The 10,603-nt window shown below is 39.4% G+C and overlaps 1 protein-coding gene across 2 annotated transcripts in view; it reads right to left on the reverse strand.

Moving 5' to 3' along the window:
• The window catches only part of DNAH7 (dynein, axonemal, heavy chain 7), a 384,437-nt gene extending 374,145 nt beyond the window's left edge, over positions 1-10,292 (reverse strand). The window contains exon 1 of one of the 2 annotated variants that reach the window (XM_011997181.1): positions 10,159-10,292. In XM_011997181.1, coding sequence (XP_011852571.1) covers positions 10,159-10,173 — 15 coding nt within the window. In that variant the 5' untranslated portion in view covers positions 10,174-10,292. Of the gene's footprint in view, positions 1-9,813; positions 9,950-10,158 lie in introns of those variants that run through there. The other variant, XM_011997180.1, reaches the window with a different exon arrangement.
• Between the last annotated feature and the right edge of the window lie 311 nt (positions 10,293-10,603).

Raw genomic sequence — 10,603 nt, forward strand, 5'->3', positions numbered from 1 at the left:
CTTTGATAACCAGCATATTGTTATGGGTGCCAGGAAGCACTGTAAGAGGAAGAGGTTTCTTTCTGATTCCAGTGTTTTTTCTCATAGCTCCCATGGTGTGGCTGCCAGCAGTCAGCACCCTTGTCAATCTATGGTGTGAGGCTGACTCAGAGGCAGACACCCTCCAGCAAGTTTCACCAGCATCCCGGTGGGCAGCTTTCTACAAGTTTCACTTACATCACAGAGGGAAGACTTCCTTTCAAACTTTCAGGATCCCAGCAGGTGGTTTTCACCTCCTAGCCCAGACCTGCATCTCCTCAGCAAATATTTTTTGCATCCACTGGGCCACAGTCACACTTTCTCCCACGAGGTCTTAAATCTAAAGGCTTTGGGAAAGGGATGGCTCTTCTCTTTGAGCAGAGAGTCTCTGCTCCCTTAACATTCTGGTTAATATTAAAACTATGTTTCTGGCAGGGTAGAGTGGCTCATGCCTGTAATCCCAGCTCTTTGGGAGGCCAAGGTGGGCAGATCACGAGGTCAGGAGATCGAGATCATCCTGGCTAACATGGTGAAACCCCATCTCTACTAAAAATACAAAAAAATTAGCCGGGCATGGTGGCGGGCGCCTGTACTCCCAGCTACTCAGGAGGCTGAGGCAGGAGAATGGTGTGAACCTGGGAGGGGGAGCTTGCAGTGAGCCGAGATTGTGCCACTGCACTCCAGCCTGGGTGAAAGAGAGAGACTCCATCTCAAAACAAACAAACAAACAATAACAAAAACTATGTCTCCATTCAATAAAGAGAGATGGCTTGGAGCAGAGTATTCAAAAAAATACTTCACTCACGGTCTGTCTGTTATCCCCTAAACTCTCTTTTCCAAAATAATGAGGTTTATTTTCAATGTACATGTCCTCCATTCATAGATAATCTCTCTTTTCTCTCTCAGTCTAAAGATTTTCTGCTTATCTCTGGTGTTGTTTCCCCTATAAAAGCCGGGGTGGTATTTACTGTTATTTCTATTACTTGGCTTTTACTACATTTTTCACTACAACATCTTCCAAGTTTGTTCCTTGAGCACTCTCCCTTAGACCTAGATGGAGTGGCTGCTCCTTAGATCTGCTGTTCCTCTCTTCTTTAGAGCTGTGCTGTCCTATGCACTAGATCCCTATAGCTACTGATCACTTGAAATGTGGCCCTTCTGAAGTGAACTGTGTTGAAATGTAGATTATGAAGACTTACCACAAAAAAACAAAACATGCAAATTATTCCATTATATTAGTTTGCTAGGGCTCCCATAACAAAGTACACAGACTGGGTGACTTAACAGAAATATGTTTTCTCAAAGTTTGAGATCCAGGTGTCAACAGGGTTGGTGCTTTCTGAGGTCTCACTCTTTGTCAAGATGGCCATCTTTTCCCTATGTCTTCATATCATCTTCCCTCTGTCATGTCAAATTTCTTTTTTTATAAGGATACCAGTCATTTTGGATTAGAGCCTACCATCACCAGCTCAGTTTAACTTAATCATCTCTCTAAGGGCTCTATGTACAAATACAGTCATATTCTGACATACAGCAGGTAAAAATTTCAACGTATGAATTGGGGGGACACCATTTAACCCATAATACTCATTATTAATTATTTACATTGGTTATAGTACACTTTATATTTATTTCATTGAGTGCCAAGTGTTGTTCTAGGACATCTATATCTCATTTAATTTTCTTAAAAACTGTATAAAATAAGTAGTGTTGTACCACTTTTGTGCCTATTGTATAGATGAGGACTTCATTTATAATGTAGTCTCTGTTCTCACAAAATAAACATTCTGGTTAATATTAAAACTATGTTTCCATTCAATAAAGAGAGATAGCTTGGAGCAGAGTATTCAAAAAATATTCCACTCACAGTCTGTCCATTATCTCCCAAACTCTCTTTTCCAAAGTAATGAGGTTTATTTTCAATGTACATGTCCTCCATTCATAGATAATCTCTCTTTTTTCTCTCTCAGTCTAAAGATTTTCTGCTTATCTCTGCTGCTGTTTCCCCTATAAAGGCGGAGGTGGTATTTACTTTTATTTCTATTACTTGGCCTTTAATACATTTTTTCACTCAACTACTAAAGGACATTGTTTTTGCAGCAGCAATTTGACATTCTCTCTCTCTCTAATGTGCCTTTTGTTCTCTATTTTCACTTGTATGCAAACATGTTAAAATCCCATCTGAAAAAGTATCAGCCTTAATCCTATATTCCCTCTAGCAATTGCCCGATTTTTCTGCTCCCAAATTCTCCAGAATGTTCTCCAGTGAAGTATTTAATCCTTGCATACCACTCTCATCAAGAGGTCTGATTACCTCCACAATGCCAAGTCCTGTGGTAAATTCTCAGGCCTCACTTTACTCAATCTTTTAACAGTATTTTGACACAGTTGATCACTGTCTCCTTCTTGAATACTGTCTTCACTCAATGTCCAGAATGATTATATTTTTTATGCTCTTCCTAACTTCCTAATGAACACTTTTAAATTTTTCATTGCCAATTCCTTCTCATTTTTTTAAGTTCATTTTTTAATTTACAAATAAAAATTGTATACATTTATGGTGTACAATGTGGTGTTTTGATATACATATAAATCATAGAATGGCTAAATCAAGCTAATTAACATGTGCATTACCTCACATACTTACTTTTTGTGGTATGAGCACTTAAAATCTACTCTAATAGCAATTTTCAAGGATATATTTTTATGAAGTCTAGTCATCATGATGTATAATAGACCTCTTGATCTTATTTCTCCTGTTCCTTCTCATGTTCTGATCTTCGTGTGACAGACGTCCCTCAGTCCTCAGGTATGTTTCCTTTCTAATTGACCCGATCCAGTCCAAATATTTTAAATATTATCCATATACTGGAATCTCCCAAATTTATCTCCCCAGGATTAACCTTTATCCTGAGGTCTCCATTCCTATATTTGATTTTTGCTATCTCCACTCAGAGGTCAAATAGACACCTCTAACTTAATGTGTCCAAAATATTGCTTGATCAATAAATTCCCACAAACCCTACCAGAACTTCCCCATATTTTATTAAACTCAGTAAATGGCATCACTATTAACACCATTATTTAAGCTAAAATCCCTGGTACCATCCTTCATTCCTCCCTTTTTCTCATATCATACATTTAATTCATTAGCAAACCCTCTGAGCTTTACCTACAATATATATCCTGGATCTAACATCTCATAATATCCATTATTATTATAAGCATGGTCTAAGGAACTGGAAAGAAAGCAGAGAGTGGAAAGAGAGATCAGGTGAAGAAAAAGAAAGAATGGGGGGATGAAGAAGGAAAGGACAAAGAATCTTGATTATATCGTGTGTCTGTTACATACCTGAATCTATTCTGATGTCCATTCTCTTAGACTTCCCAGTTCAGCAAACCAAAAAAAAAATCTGTTTTATTTTTTGGAGTTTGAGTTCCACTGTACTTACTTGCAATAAAAAAAAAGCTTCTACTCTTAGTCATCAGTCTCAATGACTTAAAAATATACATGTGACTAAATCTACCTAACAGCCTAGTCTCTCAGTTGCTTAACCTCCTTATCTGTAACCTTGTCTTCCGCTTCATCTCTGCCAACTACTTTCATGGCAACCCCTCTAGGATCTTATCATTAAATATGGCAGCTCTTGTGAAATCTTGATTTTAAAACATTCTTTTCTCTGATCACCACATCCTTTGCTCCCAGCAAGTATGATCTGACGCCCTCCTATATTTCTTTGTTTTGATTGAGACCTCTAATATCAAAGCTCCTTCTCAGTATCTATCTCCCTCTTATCTTCTCTTCCTCCTTGCCCAGTTTAGATTCTACAGTCCATAGTCACAACTACACCCTATCAAATACTCTCAACTCCCTCCGGTACATACTTAACTAAACCATAATCCCATTGGAATTCAACTACTTACCTTCTCTATGCTTGTAGCCAAGTAGGTATATATTGCTCGAGGAAAATCACATCTCCAGTCCCACCGGATTCACTTTGAGTGCATGATTACTAATCTCTGACATTCAAAACTTTTGAGATTTTCTAATAAATTTGGTGTCCTAAGTTTTGTAATGACCTATCTCCAGAGTTTCTCACACATCATCATTTTAATACTTGAGAATGCCTCCATCTCCCTGTAACTAAGTCTACAGACCTACTTACAATCACACCTTTATTGTTCTTCCATCCTTCATCTACAAGCAGTTGGGGACACCATCGCACCTACGATCACAGACCAATCCCTCCATCTCCTTTCACTTTATTGAAGACAGTGCTTTTCTGATAATCCCTTCTTCCTTGAATTAGCAATGCCTCCCTTTATACTACAGAACTCCCATCAACATTCAAATAAAGAATGTTCATTTTTATTTTTGTTTTTATGTTACATTTAATCAGCATCTGCTGTTAATGGCAGCATGGTTTAGTTTTTGTTTTTTGTTTGTTTGACACAGAGTCTCATTCTGTCTCCCAGGCTGGAATGCAGTGGCGCAATCTCGGCTCACTGCCATCTCCACCACCTGGGTTCAAGCCATTCTCCTGCCTCAGCCTCCTGAGCAGCTAGGATTACAGGTGTGTGCCACCACACCAGCTAACTTTTGTATTTTGAGTAGAGATGGGGTTTCGCTATGTTGGCCAGGCTGGTCTCGAACTGCTGACCTCAGGTGATCCACCTGCTTCAGCCTCCCAAAGTGCTGGGATTACAGGCATGAGTCACCGCGCCTGACCAGTTTGGTTCTTTTTAGACACTTTCCTCCTAGGATCTACAGTTTGCTTCTATTATCCACTACAGAAGGCCTGTGCTGATACTGCGATTGGATCGTTAATTCTTGCCATCATGTGACCTGCTGCCACTAGAACTGCAGAAAGTTTCTAACTAGTTCAACATATTGGGTATCAGGGAGCGGCTTCCTCTGACTCCCAGGTTGTAGGAATTTCTTAATTCTGGAGATGTTGCTGATTCCTGTTTAAAATGCCTTCAGCAGAGGGAAGTCAGAAAGAACAGAAGCATTGAGTTCTTCTACCATTAAAACAGCTTCTAACAGTTGTATGTCTGCCCAATTGAATTTGTTGCCAACGAGAAGATCCTCTCCATGTTCTTTCAAAATATTTTCAAAGATGGCCGAGTACCGGGTTTTAGCTTTCTTCATGACTGAGCAAGGTTCTCCTCTTTTTCCTCAGTGGGCCAGTGCCATCATCATCATCAGGTCCAGGGTGCCCTCAGCACACATGTTCATCCCGACTCTCTCCTTCAGGTCCTTCCCACAGACATTGTACTTAGCAGCAAGGTAGCTGAGGATGGCTGTAGTCAGTGTCAGCATCATTCCATCAATTTCAACCAAAGGCACTTGGCAGAAAGCAGGTGTCTATCCTTCTGCAACTTTTCATATTATTATCTTGTTTCAATAAATTCTTCTTCAAACTCTATTCCAGCTGCAGCCAGCAGCCAGACGACTGACTCCATCCTGCCCCTGACACCAAAGTAGTAGAGCTTGGGTTTGGCTGCCATGACTCCTGGCTCAGGGTTTTCTGTTCAGCTGTCTGGAAGCTCCAAGAATGTTTATTTTTAAAAAGAAAAGAGGCTGGGTGCGGTGGCTCATGCCTGTAATCGCAGCACTTTGGGACGCTGAGGCAGGTGGATCATAAGGTCAGTAGTTTGAGACCAGCCTGGTCAATATGATGAAACCCCATCTCTACTAAAAATACAAAACTTAGCTGAGCATAGTGGCGGGCACCTGTAGTCCCAGCTACTCAAGAGGCTGAGGCAGGAGAATGGCGTGAACCCAGGAGGTGGAGGATGCAGTGAGCCAAGATCACACCACTGCACTCCAGCCTGGGCGACAGAGCGAGATTCCATCTCAAAATAAATAAATAAATAAATAAATAGAAAAGGAAAACCTTCTTTGATTGTGCTTTCCACTCCAATTATCACCCAATTAATTTATCTGTTTCCTGTACCAAGATTGTGCACACTATCTATATTTACTCACGTCTCATTCTCTTTAAAATTAGGAAATATTTCAAACATGCAGAAAATATCATGAACACTTGTGTATCTTCAACCCAATTCTTTGCCATCCTGGAATTTTGTGTTTATCATTCCTAAGCAAATTTTTACTACACTTATTACTACATATGATTGTCAAACAACCTAAGATTGTTACTGCATGTTTTTAATTTTATATAAATGCCATCACAATTTGTATCCTTCTGCAACATGCTATTTTTTAATATTGTTTTTGAAATTTATCCCCATTAATACACGTTTCTCAATGATTTTCACAGCTGTATAGTATTCTGTGAGCATAGTACAATGCATCCATTCCATTGCCTAGCAAATGAACATTTAACTTATTTCCAATGTTTCTCTATTACAAAAGATGTCTCAGCGAACTCCTTGGGCATGTATTTTAGTATAAACACACACAATTCTTAGGCATGTATCTCATATATACACACATATATGTGTGTGTATATATAACATAAATATATATGTGGATCTCTGTTTTTGTCCCATTAATTCCATTGGTTTATTATCTGTAAAAAAAAAAAAAAAAAACCCAATTATTATATTGCCTAACTTACTATGATTCCTGATAGGTCTTGAAATCTGTAGGGCAATTCCCTCCACTTTACTGTTCTAAAAAATTATCATGAACAATCTTGACCTTTTCCTACCATGTGAAATTTAGGATCTACATTGCATAAACTTTTTAGGACAATGACAGGAACACAATGAATACTGAGTCTTCTCTCTTTTGAGCACAATATATTTTTTTACTTATTCAGATTCTGGGAGCATATCCTTCAGAAACATTTTGTAGTAGTCTTCATAAGGGTGTCACATGTCTTTTCTAGATTTATTCTTAGGTATAAATATTTTAAATGAAAAATTCATCTTAGGACCTCAACAACTGTTAATCCAACTGATTTATGGACAGGGAGCTGTCTATGAAGATTACATCCATTTATAATAATATCTGTGATGGTTGTATTCTGCCTCAGATCAAGTCTTTACCCTCTTCTTCCTGCTCTGTGCCTGGGAGGTTGAATTCTACAGATGGACATCATCTGTGTCCTCAGTTCTCTGACTTCTGATAGGGATTAACCAGAAAAGTCACCAGGAGGAGACTGAAGAGCAGGAGGACAGAAAGTTTAGGATATTTGTTTCCCAGTCTTTCCTATTCTCTGTAGTTCTGATAGTGGCTGAATTCTTCCAGACCTCAGCTCCTGTCAGGAAGCTACCATTCAAAGTATCTAGCACTCATCAGGGTCTGAGAATAATGTTCAGTTTCAATGACCAATCAGGCCTAACCATGGTAATGGCATCCTACTGTCCTACTGCTGTTAATCCTTGAGTGTCTCTTTATCCCTCGTGGTCCCCTTAACCTTACCGACACCTCTACAAATGGTCTTTTTATAATCGTTCTTCAGTTAAGTCCTTTTGAGTATGCCATCTGTCTTCTGTTAGGATTCTGACTAATATAATTTTACATTCTAAACTTAAAATTGCTAAAGAGTCTAGGTCTTCCTTAAATAGTTCGACTTTGCATTTTGTTTTTACTTCGCTGATTTTCACCTACTTGACTACTGGAAGAGATGTCATAAACCTGGTATAGCTCAAATATTAACTATCCTGATCAAATGACTAGAATCTATAAATGTGTCTGGTTAAATCAACAAAAACCTCTCAAAATTTAGTAGTACTGATTTAAATATAGTTGTCAATTGTCGCATGTTTGAGTTGTGGTTGTTAAAGTTATCACCCTGCTGTTGGTCTCATATCCAACTTTTTTCATTCTTTCCCCTTTTTAAGCAATGACACTTTAAAAACATGATGAAGGAAAACGGAATGAGCATGACATCGTATAAACACAAATTACTTGATTCCATAACTAGAAAAAGTGCTGGGGTAGAAAAAGACCGACAGCTTTTTCCTCTTTTCTGCCCACAATCTGTGGTATATCTGTGGGGAGCTTCCTGGTCTTTGAATATTTGTGCTTTTAAACCTCTGAAAGTTTTTCAACTGATACTAAAAATGCCTTTTAAAGTTTTAACTCATTTTAAAAATGAAATGAGCAATTGCAAAAGATTTATATTTCTTCTAAATACCTAATTTAAGAGAAAAGCCCAGACTGCTATTCCTGAAAAATTCCATGTCACTCTCAACCTTCCACTAATGAGATGAATATGTTAAAATCTCCTTCAGCAAATACGATTTTACCACCTGCTCACTTTCTCAAACTGAATGAATATACAAGTAAATGTCACACAAAAAATGGCATTTCCAAAAGTTTAATCCATTCTGTTTGTTTTAGGTTAAAATATAAAAACTTTCATCCTTCCAAAGGAAAACTACACTCTAAATTAGCATAAATGAAAGTCTCAAGATTAGTTTTTAAATTACAAATCAACCAAAACAGTGATAGAGGGCCCTCTGCTGTTCAAAAACAGTAAGTGGAAAATGGAAATCATGTCCATTCTTTTAAGATCCCGCTGCCTCTTCAGTAAATCACAACCTTTCAGGAGGGGGAGTGAGAGACTAGGGTGTCATTTCCCAACACTACTTTTATAAAGATGAAGTAAAATTTAGAACTTAACGGCTGATTGGTTTTTAGTGGATATTTTTTAGTTGTAGATGGGTAAGTTAGGGGAATTGTGAAAAATAGCCATTGAGAAATACCATTGGAAATGTGATAGAAGTGTATTTTAAACTCTAACAACGTAGGATATGGTTCAAGATCCGACCAAAGACTAAATTTGGGCAAGAAGCAAAGAAGCTGCTCAATATATAATAATGGTGACGATAACAAATGTTATTAAATCTGATCACATTAATATCACGTAGAAAAAAATTACTAGTAAGATGTATTAAACAATTGCTCAGTGTTTTTTGTTACTTGTATCTGAATTCTTTGTTTTTTGCTTGCTCATTTACTCTTTTATTATTAATACCAATACTAATTATACTTTAGCATATGAACCAAAGTGTCCATTTCTCAGTTTTTAAGTTACACTTATTTTTTTAAAAAAAGGCTCAAACCAAATTTTCTTGGGCATTTCAGGTATTAATTACTTATTTGATTAATTAACCAATTAGGATCTTCACATAATTCTGTGAGTAATGTACAACTCAATGGATAGGAGACTAAATCTGTCTTAATACCGTTTCCACAGTAAATTCTAACACTACTGAAAAAAGCATTATAAAGCAATTAAAAAGAAATAATTATAGTTTAATATTGTTTAAAAGCTAAATGAAATTTGCAGGCTTAAAAACAACTGTTTTTCTTCCACGAGGTTTATAGGGTCTTTTTCCTTATTCATCACTACGTAGAAAGCTAGGGTTGTTTTCTAGTTAGCCAGAATAATGCCCACGCTTAACATCTTCTCATGCTGTGCTGATATTAAGACGATTGACCATCGTTCTGCCTTTCTTTCTGTTAGTTGCTCTTAAGTCAATAAAGAAAGAATTCTTAGAAGAAAAAGGAGAGAGAGAAAGAAAAGAGAAAGAAAAGCAGCTACTGCAAAATATATATTTTCTCACATACTATGGAATATCATCTTAAGAAGTGCCATTTGTCACTTACCAAGGCCTTTCATGTATAGTATAATACTGTTATGGTATGGGATGGTCTCTTATTTGAAATTGACAACAACCTCAGAAAGAAGAAAAGTTGTTCTGGTGTCTGGTGTTTCCCCCGCTCTGCGTAAGAGGTGGGAGAATCAAGGTTTAGAAAGACTAGGAGATTTGCTCAAAGTCACACGGCTAGGAATTGGCTTCGATTCCCACCCTAGAACCCAAACCCGTGGCAACTCCTCGCATAGCCGCCTCTCACCCAAGCACACCTCCATTAGCATTCTGGGGGTGCTCTGGGCTGTGGCTCCCCCTGCTGGCGCGCCACAGGGCTGCTAGGTTTGGTTGTTATGACGACCAAGGGCGAATAGCTGAGAAGGGAACGTATAAGGGCATTCGCGGAAAGCGCTCAGAAACCCAGGCCATAAGTGGAGTGAAGGAAGCTGTACACCGCGGAGTCACAGCTGGGGAGTTTGGTGGGCAGGACGGGCTTCCACCACTTCTGAAACGCCCGGGAAGCGTCGCGGCGGCGGCGAGCCTGGCAAAGAGCAGCCCTCTCACCTGCTCACTGCTCATGGCTGTGAGGACGCGCTGGCCTCACCGGCGCTTCTGGGTCGCTCCTGCCGCAGCACCCCCTAGAACGATAGAGGCTGCACGCCGGGACCTGCCGACGGTCTCAGCTCCCTCTGCGCCAGGGCCGTCTAGCGTCCCGGCAGCCTTTGTTGCTAAGCAACAGGCCCGCGCAGGTTCCATTTCCGGTTATCTGTTGCTTCTGGGGCTGGACCCGGAAGCTGGCGCGCGCTCCCGCAAGAGGAGCTTTCCGGGGCGCCCCTGCTAGGGTGGTGAGGTCTAAGGTGTGCGTTGAACAATCAAGGACACTGGGTGGGTCCCTCCAATATCCTCTGATTACTGAAGTAGATCCTCACACTTCCGCACCCTCCTTCTAACTGAGCTGGGTGCCCGGGACCGCTGCCTTAACCCCTCAGAGGTCTCGGAGAAACACCGG

Source organism: Mandrillus leucophaeus, unplaced genomic scaffold, assembly GCF_000951045.1.
Source record: "Mandrillus leucophaeus isolate KB7577 unplaced genomic scaffold, Mleu.le_1.0 Scaffold532, whole genome shotgun sequence".
Lineage (NCBI taxonomy): Eukaryota > Metazoa > Chordata > Mammalia > Primates > Cercopithecidae > Mandrillus > Mandrillus leucophaeus.